This window comes from Hippoglossus hippoglossus, chromosome 16 (assembly GCF_009819705.1).
Source record: "Hippoglossus hippoglossus isolate fHipHip1 chromosome 16, fHipHip1.pri, whole genome shotgun sequence".
Taxonomy (NCBI): Eukaryota; Metazoa; Chordata; class Actinopteri; order Pleuronectiformes; family Pleuronectidae; genus Hippoglossus; species Hippoglossus hippoglossus.
The window spans coordinates 20,931,239-20,950,850 of record NC_047166.1 but is presented as its reverse complement, the minus strand read 5'-3'; the positions used below and the strand labels follow the sequence as shown (position 1 = coordinate 20,950,850).

Sequence of the window (19,612 nt, the reverse complement as noted above, 5' to 3'; positions counted from 1 at the left end):
TGAGCATGCAAGCTCCAGACTGCTGATAAGGCGCGAGCAGTGGCTGTGAATACACGGAGAGTCAGATAACCACCAATACTCTGAAGTCAGGCAGAGCGCTGAGGTGGGCTTCCTCAAGCCGCCACAAAGGGATCCAGAGCTGATTACACTTAAACCGTTTAAGAGATCTTGGAAAATGTGATGGTAACACACAATGAATGGCTTCATCCCGAGTCCCAGTGCTGCATTTTTGTCCTCTATTGGGGACATGTGTCTCTCTCCTGCATTTCAATAACCATGTGGCTTAAATTGTTGAAACCAGAGGTTTTAGAAAACATCCTGGCCTGTCTTGTGATATAACTTTTTTAAGAGGGTGTCCATCACATTAGTGGAAACTGGGAACAATTTGAGTGGTGATGCAAAACCTACACATGCCTTGTATGTAACTTTTTGTCAATCTCATCAAAAATCCCTGAACCTTTCATCAGCTTCGCACTTGGCATGTATATTGTTAAGGGCCCATGGAAGTGCAGTGTTGAACTTGGTGCTAGTTGAACACACAATGTGTTCAATACTAATGTAAACTCTATAGTAGCGGCGGCTGAGACTCATCAATTCAAGTGCCGTTGTTGATCACGACAACAGGTCATCCAAGACAATGGCAGCTCAGTACAGGTTCTGTGTACTGAGTCAAGCTTCACTGAACTTTGAATAAACAGGTGAGCAGCTCTTGGTGCAGCAGCAGTGGCTTCAGTGTTCTGTGGACTGAGTCCAGCAGCAGGTATTTGCTTGGCTCAACTACTGCAGGTCACTGTCACAGTTACAGAAAGGGGAAAGCAAACAGCCCATTCCAAGCAGGCAAGTTTAAATCAGGCAATGCATAGTATTGAAAATAATGCCATTTCATGATGTGATTAAGAGGCCTTGTTTACGCCTCATGACAGTCAGAGAGAACAATAAGAGTACTGTATGAACTAATTTACTGTAATCTACATTAGCTAACTATGGTTGGCAAGCTAATGTCATTCCCCTTAGTCCACAGTGTTTATTCAACTCATTTATGTCCATAGAAAAGAAACAAGAAGAGACTACTTCACTGAGTCACGAAACAGAAATGTGTTAAAAGAACTGTTACGGAGGAGCTGAGCCACAGGGAGTGTGAAGGGTCAGGGGAGAGAAAACATCACAGAATGCATCTCAAAAATAGGTCAAATTGGGTTCAAGAGTTTTACCTACTACCATGAAAAAGGAAACCGGCTGAGAAACCAAACAACGCACTGTCTGTGCATCGATCTGTTTCAGACCAATGACTGCTACGTGGCTGTTGGTTCAGAACCATGGACAGCTCAGCTTGTTGTTTGTAGTTCTAGACCTGTCCGTGGTTCTGAAACAACAACCAAACAACAGTGGTGTGTATCTTGCCCACTGATATAGCATTTGCCTTCTACAGATACACAAGAGAAGAGGCAAGAAAACCAGATTGATTGTTTAGGCTACATTTTAGGTTCACCACCACCTGGGAGATTGTTACATGTGAAGCAAAATAAACAGAGTACAAATTAACAGCTCAACTTGCTCAACAAATGCTTCTGACAATTTTCCCCTTGCTGCTCTTTGCCTTGAGCACTGTAAAATATGTTACATATTCTTTATTGCTTGCTTCGTAATGGCCACCTCCTGCTAAAGTTATCATCTGATTGCTTCGGATGAAGACTGCTCTCCTCTCCTCTTCTTCCACTGTTCCATGCTTCTACAAACGCCGCTGGTTAATCCCTTTATCATTTTGGAGTGGCCATAGATAAGCAATGCTTTCATTCTCCTCCTGTATTCAGATCTGTGCTGCTGATTTAAGTTGTGAATGACTATGTGAAAAGCGTAGTCACTATTCAGGCTGATCAACAGATTCCAACACAGGAGCTGAAAGGCCCCAAGCGGCGAGTTTTGTTGGCTGATGAGGACAAAGAGGAAGCTGAAGTCACTATGAGTCTTTGTTATGTCCATGTGCTGGAAGAGAAATCCTCTCTGTTACTGCTCAGGTGAATCTGTGTAAAACTGTGTAGTAACTGGTTTGTGTGATGCAGATTTTTAAACTTTGGCTACGTTTAGACTGCAGGCTCAAATGGACCAAATCCGATGTCTTTGCTGGTGTGACAGTGTGAACGGCGCTAATTATATCATCGAATCTGATCTTTTCATAATCCAATCTTGGCCGCTTTCATACGTGGTTCAAACCAGATACAGGAGGGATGTGATCAATCATTTGTCCCAATACTGCGCAGACAGGAGTCACCTTGCGGACCATTACAAGGTCTGTTAATTTATTTATTTTAATGTTAGGTGTACAGAGAGGTGGTAGGGAAGGACTGACGGGTAAACTGACACCTCTGTCAGTTTGAAACAAGTGAAGACATCTGTTAAGACATGATGAGCCTAGGGGGTTTCAATTCAGCAAGGAGAGTTACCTTCATGTATAACTCTGTTGCATCAGCTTCATCATTTGCATTGGCTACACCCGCCCCAACGACCGTCAAAGGATGAGCAGTATAGATCAGGGATTGGATGGATTATCATTTGCATTATAAAACATAAGAGGCAATTTGTTTCTGTAAAGCATTTACTATCAGAATTAGAGAAAGAAGAAAAAAAAAAGTTGGATAATATGTGATAAAACTTATTTCCTCTAAACTGTATTATTATTATTGTTAATAAATCTAGTTGTATGCAAAAGCTGAAATACACTATGGATTATAAAATACAAATCTGCAAAAACATTACAATAGATAGGATACTTTAACAATTACTCACATTCACAAAAAACTAATTGTTGTGTGCATCTAGAAATTCATCACATTTATGTCTCATTAATACACGTTACTGACTTGACTCATTCCCTGGAGTACTTGTTATTTGTCTTTGCAGAGCCAGGATCGTGGCTGCTGTCACATCATGACTGTGAATTATGATGGTGGTAACTAACGTTATTGGCAATACCGCTGTCTTGACAATCGTCAGTGTTGCTCCCTTCATCTCTGTCAGACATTTTCTTTCATCTACATACTACAAAAAAATGATACACCTCTCTATTTATGTTAGACTTTTCTCATGAATGTTGATGTGCTGTGTTACATGTGGCATCTGTGGCTTTCCTCTCCATCCTGGGAGAAGGATCCTTCACTCGTAACTCTCCCCAAGTTACATTTTTTCCTGTTAAGGGTTTTTTCTTTCTTAAAAAAAAAAATTTGATTTGATTTGAAATACTGATATCAGCCCAAGCAGGTAATCATGTCAACTGTTGGCCAGACTGCTGTTACAGTATATGTGATATGGATACTCGTCTAGCTGTTTCACTAGTGGCAGCACTTTGGCAGCTCAACAGCAAAAACGTAGCTGGAGACCAACTGACACTTTTATTTGACCTAATTGAACTCTCTGTACATGATGTGTTGAACTAGTGATGGATAACATGGTGTTTGTTAATTCATCTGGTTTGTACCAGGAAACAAACTAGAACGTTCTAGCAGTTGTAGTTCTGAACACATCTTTGAAACTGACTCTTGACTGAGTTACATTTAGCTGAGAATCTCTTCTCACTGGAGCTCCTCAGCATCACTGTCAAGTCAGCCTTGACACACTATGTTAATTCCTGCTTAAAAGCCTATTAAAAGGCCATGCAAAGCCACTCATGCTAAATGACGTGCTAAACGACATTACAAGTAAGTGGCTGCTGAGCTATTAATGTGAATATTAGATTCACTATGTTGTTAGTCTGTTAATAATTTGAACCATCGGCAAACTGAAAACATGAGTAAAGATTCGGCTTCAGCCACAAACAGAGATAAATAAAAATGACCTAATATTACCACTAGTGCAGTTCCCATTTAAACCTGCATGATTGCTTGGCCTGTGTTAAAGCTCCGGAGCTACTTCAGAATTACTCCTTGTCATTAGTGAGTCCTCATCAAACAGTTCTACAATACACTGTCTCTTTTTTATTGTTTGGGTGACGGATGTTGTGTGCAGAGCTTTTTATGAACAGTCTATGCTGTGGTGAAGTTTGAAAACTTTGAGTTTATCATACCTGCTTTATCTGCTATGAAGACTTTATAGTCAATGTTTTTCATAAAATTAAACAGCATTTGGGTTATTTCAGAGGTCAGTTAAAAAAAAGTCAACACAATCTTCAGCCCCAGTTCACAACTTTTGCAAATAAAATCTCATTTCAGCAACAAAATGAATGTTGTACTTTTACTTTATGAATTTTATGAATACGAATGAGATCAGCACCCGCTGCAGCCCTGACTGTCTGTGTCTGTCTCAAATGTTGAAATAATAAAAAAAATAACACTGCTGTAGTTTATCTGAGGATGTAGAAGAAGATTGAACTGTGTCCACAGACTGACCGTTGATGTACGGTGCCCCCCCCCCCCCGGTCCCCTGTACTTCCCGCTCATCCACCCACAAACTTTGAGCTACAGAGCACTGGTCGCTTCTTTAAATTGTATTTATGTAGCACTTTTCTAGTCTTGATCACCACTCAAACTACTTTACTGTACACTTTTGGCATGCACCAATTCACACACATATTCATACACTGCCGGCTGAGTCATTTTCTTATTAATATTGAATGTATAACGTGTCAAAATTGCACCAAACTCAGCACTGCATTTCCCATGACCACTTAGAATACACTTAAAAAGTGTGACATGCATAAGATGAAGGGTTCACGATTATCATTCCACATGCAGACAGACAGAAGTATCAGCAGTGCATTCCTTCTATTCACATTGACAGCACATGGTCTTGATGTGGCATTCTACTAAGTTTCATTCAATTTTAAATTCCTCACAAAAACTGAAAGTCAACTTCTGATTCAGAGACAGTCCCTGCAGGAACCTTCAGACGGCTGCAGCATCACTGTACAGAAATGTCAGCTTCTTATGTGGAAACAAGACATGAATTGCTCCACTTGTTCCTCCTCTCTGTGCAAGTACAGGTGGTGGAGTGGGATTGGGTCTGCAAGTCCTGATACGTCGTATAACAGCTTTCAGTGCTGTAGCTATGGAGCCGATTTTCCAGCTAACAGTGCAGAGTCGACAAAATAACAAATCAAACCGAGGCTGAGCTCCAGGACCTTGGGGAGCCAGCCACAAAAGTGCACAGTTATCTTCCCACGTCTTCTGTTAGAGATTCAAAACTAAATTTGTTTGACTATATTCATTGAGAAGAGACTGTGAAATTCATTATTACAGTCTCCAAAGTACCTCCAGTAAAATACATGATACAACTATGATCCAGGACCCATATTATAGTGTATAAGTTATGTTAAGTCATTTGTGACCAACTTAATTTGCACACACTAGTTGAGACGCTGTGAAGGTGGTTGTTGACGTTTTGACCTCCTGTGTGTTATGAACAATGAGTGAGATAACATTTTCAATTCTCATGAAACCTCAGAGAATTCTGCACATCATAGTTTTGTAATTGCATTACTGAGCTCTCACATGTATGTCTCCACACCGCTCAGGACACACAGCATAGCCTGTCTTTCAAAATGCTACACTTTGCGAAGAAATGTCTCAGTATAAAACTAATATTACTTGATCACTATTTTTGACAACATTTCTCACATCTGCCTCCTACAGCTTCCCTGAACCCTGTGGACAGCCATCAGTGCAGGGTTCCAGATCCTGCTCAACAATCCAACAAGCATGTTTCAAGTTGCAGGTCAACAGTGTTTATGGTTTGAACGCCACTTTCGCACTGCAGTTAATGCTCATGCAACAGTTGTCTGCCAGGGAAACTAATCAAATGCCTTTGAAAAAATGACAGATCAGTTTTTTATCCCTCAAAAGGACCGCTGTCATTCCATGAACTACCATTGTAGCCTCCTGTGCCTCCTCCATGCAGCATCATTAGCAGAGAACAACCATGGGTGTACTTGTATGTTTATGAGTGTTATAATGACAGAGTAATATCTAAATTCACAGGAGTAAATGGAGATTACCTGTTTTTCTGTATCATCAGAGTCTGAGAGAAGCCGCTGTCAGCTCACAATCTAGATATATGTATGTTCTAAATCTTTACATCGACTCGTCAACTTTCCGGGAGAACAAGGGTCAGTCCTAGCAGTTGGTGCATGGAACAAAGTGGAGAAATCTTTGTTAACAATGCACCAGTGTGCCTGTGTGCTCTCTTTTGGTCACGTCCTGCTCTGTTATCTTTAAAATGCTATCAGAGGCTCCAGCAGCAGCCATATTTGTTGGCACAGACAGAAAACACAGAGGAAAAGACATATAAACAGAGGCTTTTACAACACTACTTGCACACTGAAGAATGTTATCGGCACTCAGAGCCTCAGGCCCAATAGTCCACTTAAATTCAATCAAGCTGCATCAAGTTACACACAATCATAGATATCAGTTCCCTAAATATACCTAATAATTCCCTTGTAAAAAAATGTGAAAATGTTATGTTAAAGAAAGTGGAAAAAACTAATAAAAAAAAAACCTGGATCTGCCCCTTTGTCCAAAACCAAACCAAATATGAATGTGCTATTTCCTGGCCCATTTCCCATCCTCCCACCAAGTATCAGGGACATCTGTTCAGTAGTTTCATTTGTCAGTTGTTCAGTAATCCTGATAAAATACCAACCAACCAACGAACCAACGGACAGAGGTGAAAACATCATCTCCTTGCAGAGGTAATCAATAAATCCAACCATACTGACTTAAATAATACAACGTGTTTGACCTCTCCGCTTCCAATTAAAACAATTTTTAAACAGTAATGTTAAATTTGAAAAATACATTATTGTTACTTGAGCAAAATGTTCTACTAGGCCTATTGTTGAGACCCCTGGGGACATCATAAGGGGACGACTGTGGCTCAGGAGGTAGAGCGGATCATCCATAGACCCTTTGATGACCCGCTGCTCCTTCAGTCCGTGTGCCAAAGTGCCCTTTGGCAAGACCATGAAGCCGAAGTTGATGCTGACGGCTGTGCAGGAAGTGTATGAGTGATGTGCGATAGAGAAAGTGCTGCACGTAGATGCGCTGAATGAATGTACGTGTGATTGAGTGGTCATCCCGACTCGGAAAAACAATACCAACACAGACCATTTACCTTTTGCACTTTTACCTGCTGCCAAACCCAAAAGCAATACAACCTTCAACTAGTTATGAATGCTTAACTACAAACTGCTGCTTAAAACACCCACTGTGTGTTACGTAAAAAATATAGAAATGCTGCAAGAAAATTATGTTTTTTACATTTCCTGTGTGTGTGAGAGATGCTACTGTAGATGTCTTGGTGTACGCGCTTCTGATTTTATCCCAATAAAAGTGAATGAGTAAACACAATGTGGTTTAGCTTTTGTGCACACAGCATTTAGCGCATGTGCGAGTGTAGCCTTGAACTGCTCTCCGCTTGCCAAAGTGTTTTGCATAGTTTTCAAAGGCCCCTAATCAAAAGAATCCAGGAAGCGGAGGGAAATGCCACACACTTTTTGTCAGCACAAAAAACAACTTTGCTTTTATGAAGCTTTCTTGCGCGCCACATTTTACACGTAGTGTTTATGATACGGTGTTGACACTAAACACAAGTGGCTACACAAGGGAAAAAACAATTCCGCACTCAGTCACATTTGTAGCTTTGTCAGCTCAACCTGGAAGAGAGTCAACTGTAACCGAGTCGGATCAGATGCTAGAATGTAGCTCAGGAACATTACCACGTCATTCTTTCTCTACCACTGGGTGGTGGTGTGAAACTTTGCTCTTTGCAAGGGGGAGAGACGATAAAGAGATGTGTTAAGCAAGAGAATATTGACATTATAAAGCACCAGACAATGCAAATGTTATGTAACAAAGATATATAGACAAATGTGTATTGCATTATTTTGGGGTTGAGCAGAAATTAATAAAAAAAAAACATCATTAGCTCCAAGTGAACACATTGAGAGTATAAAATGCAGGGGCTGTGCTGGAAAACAACACTAATGAGAGTGCTGAGACTGAGCCAGAACAGTAAAGCTGTGAAGCATAACGATGCTTTAATAAAGAATTAGCTCACGTTTGTCTGCTTGGATCTGAAAACTCAGTCCACTCCACAGCCGAGACAGAATAGCCCCCCCCCCCCCCACACACACACAGGACAACCTCTTTCAAGCCATATCCAGACATGACCTGCAGATAAAATCCGGAGAATTGTCTGCAGTGTATAGCCACAGTTGACTTTTCACACATGCACAACACAGTGGGAGGTTCTCTGCACAGACGCGTTCACAAAGGCCTCAAATCCTCCTCATTATTTAGGCGAGAGGTGGAGCCGCCCGGTGCAGCAGACAGAGGCAGGAAGTGACGTGTTAACTCCGCTGCTGAGATCACATGATTTCTTTACGACACACAGCACTTATCACCACAAACTCTCCTTGTCGGTGTCCTCTACATACTGTATGTGTCACCGCTTTTTCACAAAGAGATATTTGATATTTGGGGGCCAGGCAGAGAAAGTCTGACTGAGGAGCGTCTCACTCTGACATTTGCGTTCACTCATGCACCTCCTCCGCAGAAAGTACGGAGGGACTGAGAAGTTCAGTGCATGTCTGAAAGCAGCTTTAGTAGAGCTGCCAGCTCAGCTACGACACAGGGTAAACACAGTGACTCTCAGATCACCATGGATGTGCTTCTAGGGTCTGTTAAAGCACCACCATACTCCCTGTATAGGAGAAAGTGACGAGTCTGGTGATTCCTGTGTAATAACCTCTAACTTTCAGTGCTACGCTGGTGTCCACGCTACAATGAGCGGTGGTCACTCTCATCAGAGTCCACTGTCACTCCTACAGATCCATGAGGCAGTTATTACGCCTTCAGTCCTCCATTGTATTTTATTTAATGTGCCTGGATATATGGGTTCTGGAATTTGAGGGTGTAATTACCCTTTAGTTAATGACTCCGAGAAGAGGGGATGAAATTGCTGCAGAAAACTGGGCCAGTCAGGTTTAAAGGGTCAAATCTGTTGTTTTCGGACACATTTAGCAGTTTGTTTCATGGGTCAACTTCAAGTCTTCGGCCTGCCATTGAAGAATGAACTTCATGGGTGTCTTGATATTTAGAAAACTTGTGACATGACTTCTCAGGCATAAAGGTGACATCATTAAACTAAACGGCTCTAAAATCAACCGAGGACTATGCACTGATACATAATACGATACACACGATGTAAAGTCCCTCCTCACTTTAATACCATGAAAAAGAGCCAGACATGGATTAAATGTAAATTCATATCAATTGTTAGAAAGTTCATTTATCATGGTAAATAAACGCAGTGTTGTGTGATTTTCTTGTGAAATTTAACCATGCGATCACTTCGGATGATACAACCATAAGCTGGAGCAATTTCGAAAAATAAACCTCCTTTTTTTTCTTCGTCAGTCCCCTCTTTCGAACCCTGCCTCTCTCTTCAACCCGGTATCAAACACATCACCCCAATAAGCTTTATCTGCTGGGTGTAATCACCATACTGGAGGTGGTCCTCCCATCTGTCTTATGGCTAATGTAAAACAAGTCATGCTTGTACAGCCTGGGGACATGGAGCCCAGTGCCACGGCCATGTGAAGGGCTAGTGGCTCTCCCTCAGACTGTGCCTGCCGTCACCCCATTACACACACACAAGGTGAAATAACCAGTACTTTATTAGCTAACAAGCAAGACACATCTGCGGTGTGTGTTTGCTTATTAAATTATTCAGTGTTATTGTAGCGACAGTCCACCGGGAATGTCCCTGCTTGGAAGATGAGTGAGATGCTTCAGTGCTTCAGAGAATATCCCGTGCAGACATTTACATAATTAGCCACCATTAGACTTGTATTTTGGAGCAGAAGTCGATAATTACCCAAACAAAAGGTATTTTGCCATTCTTTCCCCGTCTTGAATAGCAATTGGGATGCGTGCGCACATCATCCGTGAACATGCTGCACTGAATCAACAAAGACCGATGATGAGTCTGATCAAAGCCCAACATCCATCATCCCAACAGTGTGTTTTAAACACCTCAGACAGGATCACACAATGTGTTTACTCAGTGGAAGACAAATGCCCTCTGCATCTAACTGGATTCATTAATACTTAAACAGAGAGTAACAGCAAATGACTTGGCTACATGTTATAAAAAGAGAGAACCAGTGGCTCTTGTGGTAAAACCTGTTGTGCATAGACTGTATATAAGATGGATGACATGTTTCCACTTCCTTCCTCCTACTTAACAATAATGAAGCCAATAAATATCCTGGATACGGGTGCTGGGTGGAGCCATAGTCGTGCAGTTTCAACCCGGTGTGATAAGAACTACTTAAAATGACAGAGAGAATCTCGCCAAACATTTATCACACAGGTGTTTGTAGATTTAAATAAATCTGCCCGGATGTAACTTTAGGTTAAAGAGAGCAAAAGGTCGGAAGCTATTTTTATTATAATCAACCACCACCACCTACAAAAATTTAAAAAGAAAGACTAGTTTGAATTTTGAATTAGGAATTAATGTAGTAACCAGTCCACCAAAAAACCAGCATCACTTTTATTCTTTGTACCAACCTTGCCCATAATGCACAAATGATTTGGACTGTCTGACCGGAGGCTGTGTATTGTGGAAGCAGAGGGACCTCAGCCTTGGTGAGATGATTGAAAAGGACATATGCTGCGTCCTCCACCAACTGTTGTTTTCATTCATTGAGACGTGTGCTGCGATCATCACAGCAGTTTTCTAATGCACTGGTGTGAGCATGTGTGAGGACGACACACAAGCTCATGAATCCCAACCATGTTGCTGTGTGTGAACAGCACCTGCGAACACATTTGCACTTATTGCACAGATGGATGAAACAAGATGGAAAGAAGCTAAATCTAAAATTTGTCCGAGGGCCATTGACGGATTGCATGAGGGAAAATTAGGTGTAAAAAAAAAAAAGAAATCAAACTGGAAGCAAACAGATCTAATGCAGGGAAGTTTTCAAAACTTGGATGGATTAACACAACACCCTTGATACGCAGCAGGTATTCTGTACGATCCTACACGGAGAGGATTACCACGCCGAGGCTTGGCAGGGGCGAAGCTGTTACTGCTGCATGGTTACAGGCCATTTCACTGGCAAAACAATACAGCAGCATGCGATCATGGTGACACAGTGGCTCAGCCTTGAAGCAGGATGTTCCTGGGTTCAAGCATGACCCGGCCACCTGGGACTTCTCTTACTCTCGGTGTAGTCCAAGGTCACACAGGTTAAGCAAAGTGGTGATTTTCTTTAAGCTTGAATGTGTCAGTCGAGTGAGGGACTGGAGACCCATCTAGGCGCTTCCAGCTTCTCATAACCCTGATCAGAGGTCAGTATGAAACATAAATGAATAATCCTCCATTAGAGGCTCATTCTGAAGACAAAAAAAAGCTACTTTTAATCAATTTGCCTCAAAATGTTTCACATAGGCAGCCAAGTTCAAGTTTTTCTGGATGAAAAAACAAACAGATCTAGTTTTTGATCTGATGATGATGATGATCAATGAAATGTCAAAGAATAATCAATATTTACCTTAAAAACAAAATCCCAAAACACAAAATTTGACTTACTTAGGGTGCAAAATGGAAAGTTAAATGGTTGCAAGAATCATCAATCAAGTACAGACTAGATATCTAAAGAAAGTATCAGAGCAATGCATTCAACATTTGTCTTAATAATTCACTCAGAGGGGAAGTGGTAAACAGACTGCCGCACTGCCTGCCTTCCACAGCTTAAAATGAGACGGTTGAAGAGAAATTACTTTCTGTGCTGAATTATTCACAGGTAGTTACCATGATCTGTGGTAGCCACTTTCCCTTTACTAAACGGTTGTGTAGTGAAATAGAATGTTATTGCGGCAGGGCTGCAAATACAAGTGCTTTTGGCAAATGTCAACGGCAATGCCACAATTTTGCTTCCATGGTTGACTCAGAAAAAGCCGAAGGACACCACATAGCCCTCTGGAAGAGAACCGTATGCAGACCAAGAGGGCAAACAGGTCAAGCTTGGCAAACTGGAAGGCAGGTCGTATATCCATGTCAGAATTTTGATCTCTCCTTTGTAATAGATTTGTCAAAAAACAGATGAAGAAGCCTGACCAAGAAGTTTTGGTGATTAAACCTGGCCAAGTCTTAGTCATAGTGGTGGCGGATCAGAAAACATGTGTTACCAGCTTTATTCATTCTTGGAGGATGCGAAAAATTAAAAATCTAGGTTTAGACATGTAGACGTACAAGAAAATAACAATTTTTTCATATAATTTTTATTAATTTGGTGGTTGCATAAGATTGATGAAGATTTGGGAAATTTATATTTAACATGCTTAATCTAGCAGCAAAATAGCAACCATCTCAAACTGATATCTTGACAAACTGTGCTTGTACATCCCACTGTGATACAGTGCAGCAAAACCCTACATTAAAAAAACATAAAACTGTATTTGGATTTAATAATAATTTGTAACTAACCTTAAAGAAGTTCATGGTGGCGCCATCCTCTATCACCCCATATTCTATCTTCGTCTGCTTGGCCAGGTCATCAGCAGAGTCGATGGGTGACTCCATCCTCTCCACAGTGAGAAAGGCAGCCAGGTTTGCCGTGTAGGAGGAGATGATGATGAGCGTGAAAAACCACCAAATTCCTCCTACAATTCTTGTGGAGAGGGCTTTCGGCATGAGCTCAGATCCTGAACGAGAGGAGCAGAGGGCGAGGGTGAGGTCTGGTACGGCACTAGATTGGAGAGGGGGCAGCACCTAGGCCAGGCCAGGCCGAGCTAGGCCAGGCCATCTGCTGCCTGGATCACACACTCAGAAACAGACACACAGAGTGGACAGAGTAGGCAGGCTTGTGGCTGGACCTTGTGGTTGGTATTCAGTTTCATGTTGGTGATTCATCTGCACATTTTTGCCACACAAGTGCATCGTGAAGCTTGGTGACATAGGAACTACTTGGCAGGGAATATGGCCAGCTACTCCATCTGGAAAGCGAAACCCCATGCTAGCTTGTCAGACAAAAAATATGTATTTTTAGGAAGGCTGGCAACCAAGTGTCTTTGTTGCAAACCAGACAAATATTTTACAGTTTTTTAAAGAGCCTATTTCAGAGTTGATTTCAGAATTAGTGATGATTTTTTTGTGGTGCACTTCATTGTCCCTTGTCATAGGTTGCCATTTGCCACTTTTTAAGGATTGTAATGATTCAAGGGGGCGTTGTGCAATATGAGCTGGTTGACATATGGGGGAAAGAGTGCTTCAGTAGAGATATGGATGGAACAGAGCGGCATACAGCAGAAACCATGATGGGCAATGAAGATTGACCTTCATTCTTAAAAAAAATATTTTAGTTTGTATCTGCATCTACTCAATAACCTATAAAAGTATTTGAAACAGGCAAAATAAGAGGAGGGTGGGGACAGAAGAGAGCAGACCAGTGTGGATCAGTTGAGTGAGCACCACTGAACGAGTGAAACATCTTAAACAGTTGGGCAGATGTTATGGCCTGTCCGTATGTGGAACAGCCAAAAGGTTTCTTGGCAAATAATTACCGAGCCAAACCAGCCACTTGTTTTGCCAGAACTACTTGTGAAGCGATTCAATCAATCACATCAATTTGAACTCCTCACTCCTCAGGCCACTGGAAGACCAGACCTGTCAGAGCTGGTCAGCAATTGCTCAACAGTTTTTCAAATCAAGTTTTATACAGAATATCGAGCCTGTGGGAGCACATGTGTGGAATGAGGATGAGATATGTTGACCAGGTGAGGGAAGGTGCGCCCAGATTATAGCAGGACTATTCACCTCCAGCGGCTTAGGCAACTGAAAGCTGGGATTTTGTACATCGACTCAGAGGGAAAGCTGACAAAGAGTCAGAGAGATAGGAGGTTAAGAACTCTGCGCTCCACTCCCTTTGTGAGAGACTCTATCGGCACTCTCACTTTTAATCAAACTTTCTTCCCTTCCCACAGTTCCCTGAGTGAGCTGTCTAGTAGGAGGAGCATGCAGAGAAAGACATGACAAGATGGAGGAGGGGATACATAAGGTTTAACAAAGATTATCTTATAGGTAAATTTAGCTGATAAGGTGGGAAAAAAACTTGGGTTAGGGTTAGGCAAATTGCAATGGTCGCTTTAATAACAGTAATAGAGTGTGTTGCAAATAACTGTGGCTCTACATTTATTCTTATTGGATGATATATTCAGATTTTCATGCAGTCTTAGCCTAGAACATGCAACATATGATGATAAAATGCTGTTGACCGAATCAATACAATCATTATCATCCAGCTTCTGTTAAACTGTCACTATGCCATTATTACATGTGTGAATGCTAAAAAGCTCCATTGTTAGTTTGTGTTTTTAGTCTGAGTTAGATCTCAGTGCTGCATTTTACATTCAACCACAACATTTGACTAGACAAGTTAGAAAACTGTGTGGGACTTTGTGACACAGTCCTAAACTAGTCCTGATTGAATAGCAGGGACTACTTGTGTGGAACAATACCTCCACACTTCCCCAGGTGTCTGTTCTCAGGCCCCTGCTGATTCATTTGGATTTTAACTGTGGCTAAACTGTGATTAAAAGTCATTGGTCATGCGCAGAGAATGGGCCGCATCAGTGAAATCTTCAGACCTCTGTGCTAGCTCTCAATGTGCCAACAATGCTTTAGTTTATAAAGCAGTAAATGCTTTGCAGCCAATATATATGTATAATTTGATGATGTATGATAACCTGTACAGATCTCTCAGATCATCTTTGGCAACTCTGCTTACTGCTCCCAAAGTCTTATTCAATCAGCGAAAAGCTGCATTTTATGCACCACATACTATATCTGGAACAAACACCTGGGATCAAAATGCATAAAAAGTCTCTGTAGCTTCACATTAAAACTCTGTGTGTGTGTGTGTGTGTGTGTGTGTGCAGTGACTGAAATATGCATACTCAATGTTTTCATCAGATTGTGCACGAGCCCTGTTTCCAGTTAGACAGAAATGGGTGGAGAAATGCCCTTAAACATGAATTTACATATTGGTACCTGTGCCTGCTCCACTGCTCATTAGACCTGTCAGTGAGGGGAACGGCACAGAAGAAGTGCAGTTTTATGGATTGTGTTGCATCGAAGGTCTCCAACAGCACAGCTGTCATAACTGTCATAATAACTATCACAAGTGCTCGGCACTGCTGTGGCTTTTTATAGGGCCCAACCATTAATTCATCCCACGTGCCTGTGAACCATAGTCCCTGTGATATTTCAGTCATTATGTTAAATGTCTTGAAGATGATTTATTAGGATTTATAGTTCTTAAACTGAAACCGATTTTGCAGGAAAGCTAATTTACAGCTGAGCAAAATTTGTTGGAATTGCTGACAGGTAAACAATGGCTCAAATGTAGATAAAATAGATAAAGTTCATTGCACACAAACATTTTTTTTTTTTTATCAAGCTCATAAAAGAGCATTTTTTTGTTATTGTGCAGATTGCTGAGCAGATATCATAAATTATTTCACTCTTACAAAAAAGTGCAAAATATTTTAAATGACAAGGTCTCGAAATCATTTTGCTCGGAGCTCGTTTGAGAAAACCATGTTTCTGATGTATGTGGATATATCTCAACATGCATCCATACCAGTGTATGTGCAGAAAACACCGTAGCTATGGATGGTTTTTGTGTCCGTTTAAACATCTGGCACCTGAGGTAGTCTGCTCAGTTATCAGTCGAGGATCAAAGTGCTTCAGTTTGCAACTGCCTTTGATTAAACCATGTTTAAGCTTTTCATTAATGTATTATTCAGATTATTTTCAATCATATTGATCGTCTACATGCATTACATTGTGTTTTTTTTATGTATTAAATGAATATGTTTAGTGTTTTGGGACATTTAATCCTTAATGTAGTAATTGTTCAACATACAGCTATTTTTCCCCTCATTGATCTATTATATGTGTTAAGGTGACCCCTTTGAACTTAAGTCATAGGGTTAATATAAGCAGAGGATACTATGTTTGGGAAAGTAAACGAAACGCAGTAAAAAACAATAACTAAAGGTTTGTGATTGTGTTATTTAAACATCTAGGGATGAAAACTCACAGAGGTAAAAAGCTGAGGCTGGCCCCGCTACTATCATGAAAACAATGGTTGTATCAGTGATATCACTTAAAACATAGGTAACCCAGTAGTCCTGGCTCCTGAAAACTCATAGTCTGTTTAACCTCGTATTAGCCTCCAGCTATAGTAGCTAAGTCACACAGTTTAACCACCAGCCACCTACTTTGTCCATCCAACCAAAAACAAAACAGGAAAAAAGAATCCAAGAAACAGACATGAACATAATCACATATTCCTCAGTGCTATTAGCCAAGGATTCTGCTTGTTCTGTGTCGGTCCCATGACAAGCTACCGAATGCAGGTTCGTACAAATGAGGAACGTGTTACCAGTTTCTCTGGGCTCCTTATCCTGTTCCACCTCCGACACCAGAACAAAGAGGAGGAGCGACCCACTCAGAGAAGCGAGTCGTACCCAAACAGAGCCTGGTTGGGGCTGACTGTCATGTACCCAAGGTAACGTCATGACCAAACAGCACATCCCACAGTTTTCTGGGGGGCGGTGCTAGCCACCGGGCAGGGGAGCCTCTCTACAGTGTAGACCAGCACGGTGCCATGCAGACACTGTGTTCCTCCAGTCTAATCCCTCAGCCACATCTTCTCAACTGGTCAACCCTCCAGATCTGCCCTGCTGGCTTTTTTAAAAAAGAATACTCCACTACACCAGAGTGCATCTGGTAGCTAAACACATTCACATACATCTTTGTTAGTTATAAGCATGTTTTATGCTCAATGTTAATGGTATTGTTTTTTGGGAAGGTGAGGTAACAGTCAAGCCAGGCATCATATTTATCTCAAATCATTTAAATACTTGCATCTCAGGAATCAAATATATGAAAATATGTGAAAAAAAAGTTAGTAGCTATTTGTGGATTTTAGTAAACATGCATTAGAAGTAAGTGATAGCATGCAGCCAGCCAAGAAGAGATTAGTTATCAGCTATGAAATCCTGGGAAAGATTGAGATGTCTGTGGACAAAAGGGTCACTTCACCCAGCAAAGGTTTTTTTCCCCTCACTTACCTCTGGTGGTATCTAGTCATGATGACAACATAAATAACTAATATTAACATTTTACTATTATTATACATCTGCCTTAGATACACCTAGATGTAATAACCCCAAAAATATATTTGTTTTGATATTTACATCTGGGGTATAGGCGAACATGGACCACCTCAAGGAACAATTCCTGGCAGAGAAGCTTTCTAACACATGGTAATTGCTGTTAAATGTTAAACTGTCCTAAACCTCACGAGTACTTTTGTCTCCTAACCCTAAACAAACTATGACTGGAAACCATAGGGGTGTAAATAGCCAAATAGCAGCTGTTAGATTTTTTCTCACCAGAGTGCAAAAATAAAAACCTTTTATTATTTTTCTTTTTTGTTATTATTTGGGTGAACTGACCCTTTGAAGCAGCTTTGGCTGTAGCAGTTAGCTCTGAGTGCTGAGTGCAGGGACACATGCTTTCCAAGCCCTAACATCTCCACTACTTCTTCTAAATATGCTGTAACCCACTCACAATAGCTTATTTAACAACATATGCAACATATCCCCCACTGTGACAGGCATTGTGAAGAATATAAGGCATTCCAAAATGTTATTTTATTTTATATTTTTCAGTCTAAAGATGCCAACTAGTTGAGAAGATATGGCATTCGTTTGGCAGAAGGAAACAAACCCAAACAGGCAGGGTAAGCTTCTGAGGTCACATTCTCATTCAAGTTCACCCATCTGATTCATCTCAGGTATTTTGGGTGGGTGCACTTACCTGTTCAAATGGCTGTGAATGGGTGGGGAAAGGGCAAGGGGGAAGGGAAGGGAGGAGTTAGGGGCCAGGGATCAGGGAAACATGCACCATCCCCATTCACTAATCACATCATTCAAATCCCACTCAGTCCATCCTGCTGGATACTACCAGTGAAGCATCTAGCTACATGCACAGAGGCCCCCATGCATGGTCACGGGCCTGGTCAAAGGGCAAGGTTGACCCCCAGCAAAAAGTGGGACTTGTGCTAGAAAAAGGGGGCAGGCAGAGGCGTCTACCTTGCTGCATGAGAGCTCCAACTCCGAACCAGAAACTATTTAGCAGGGTGAAATTGTTTTCCACTACATCCGAGTCAGGGTTGCAAGGGTGGGGGTTATACCACTCGTAGGGACTAAACCTGTGACAGGTAACAGAGAACACACACACACATTTGTATAATTTTACTGTCGTTGCATGAACACAAAACACTTAAAGAGACCAAGGGTGGTCGTCCTACCTGGGGAGACAGGGGAGAGAAAACACAGTTAAGTTAGTCATGTCCAGAGATGACACACCGCAGATTAAGCCTGAGAACAGTAATACTATAATAACCAGTGATCCTTTGCTTTCCCCTTTGTGTACATACAGAATGCTATGCTGTTGAATGTCTAAAGAATTCAATAAATTAATTACTTTTTTTTTACTGAGAATCCTATATGTCAAAATAAAGCCTCAAGAATGACGACTCATCTAAATATCTCTCGTGTATTGTTCAATTTGAATTACATACGATAGGTGGGGAGACGGCTCAAATGAACGCCACTCGCATTCCAAAAGTGGCTCCTCATGTGGGCGTGCTCATATCAAAGGCAGTTCCCTCAGTAATTTAATCGATGGGGTCTGAAAATAACTCCATTGTCAGACGAGAAAAGAAACTAATAATCCCTATAATCTTGGAGAAGCATTAATATTCAGCAGATCAAACGGCTCATTCCCATCATGCCCACGCCAGCCCCGGCACTCCCCCGCACTCGACACACTCCTCAAGCAGAGAGATTTTTCATTTATTCATGTTAAATAAAAGTGACATTACATTAGTAAAGGTTGATTGGTCTACAATTAAGCATCCTGACCTGATTTGGTTTGTGCTGGAGTAGCGGGGGGAACCGGGGGCCCTATCTTGACTCAAGCTGTTTAACAGACACCACGGTTTGGCTAATCAAATTGAAATGCATAATATAGGACTTGTCTCAGTGTGGGTCTTTTGTACTGTGCCTGGAAGTCACGAATGATCACCTTGAGTGGATGTAACATCTGCATGGAGGATAATACCAATGAAGCTGCTATGCCTCCGCGTTTTAAGAATTTGATCCATTGTCCTCTGGGTAAAATACAGTCGCACTGCATTGCATACTGTAACGCATGACTCCATATGAAGATGTATGGCTGTATCGATAAAATGACAGCATCATAACTGTACCCTGTCATTGACTAATGGGCTTTGCCATTATAATGTGGTTAGGGGGGGTTCCTTTTTCACCCCTACAGTACTCGGGAGGATATTGTGTGTGTAGCTCAAGGACCTCTGAATGTCCCCCGATTTCTGCTTTAAGATAATCCTTGGCCTTAAATCAATCCATCTGCTCATTCAATTTGCCCCAGATTTGCTTGCTTGTCAATTTGCAGTGCCAAATTGAGTTCAACTGAACTGCCGCCTCGCCGTGGCGTATGTGACTATGTGACC

General features: G+C 41.4%; 1 protein-coding gene across 4 annotated transcripts in view; it reads right to left on the bottom strand.

The window, feature by feature from the left end:
• The window catches only part of grik2 (glutamate receptor, ionotropic, kainate 2), a 232,604-nt gene that overhangs the window by 37,935 nt on the left and 175,057 nt on the right, over positions 1 to 19,612 (bottom strand). For all 4 annotated transcript variants that reach the window (XM_034612351.1, XM_034612354.1, XM_034612355.1 and 1 more), the window contains 2 exons: positions 18,168 to 18,286; positions 12,490 to 12,707 (listed from right to left, as the gene is read on the bottom strand). In XM_034612351.1, coding sequence (XP_034468242.1) covers positions 12,490 to 12,707; positions 18,168 to 18,286 — 337 coding nt within the window. The remainder of the gene's footprint in view (positions 1 to 12,489; positions 12,708 to 18,167; positions 18,287 to 19,612) is intronic.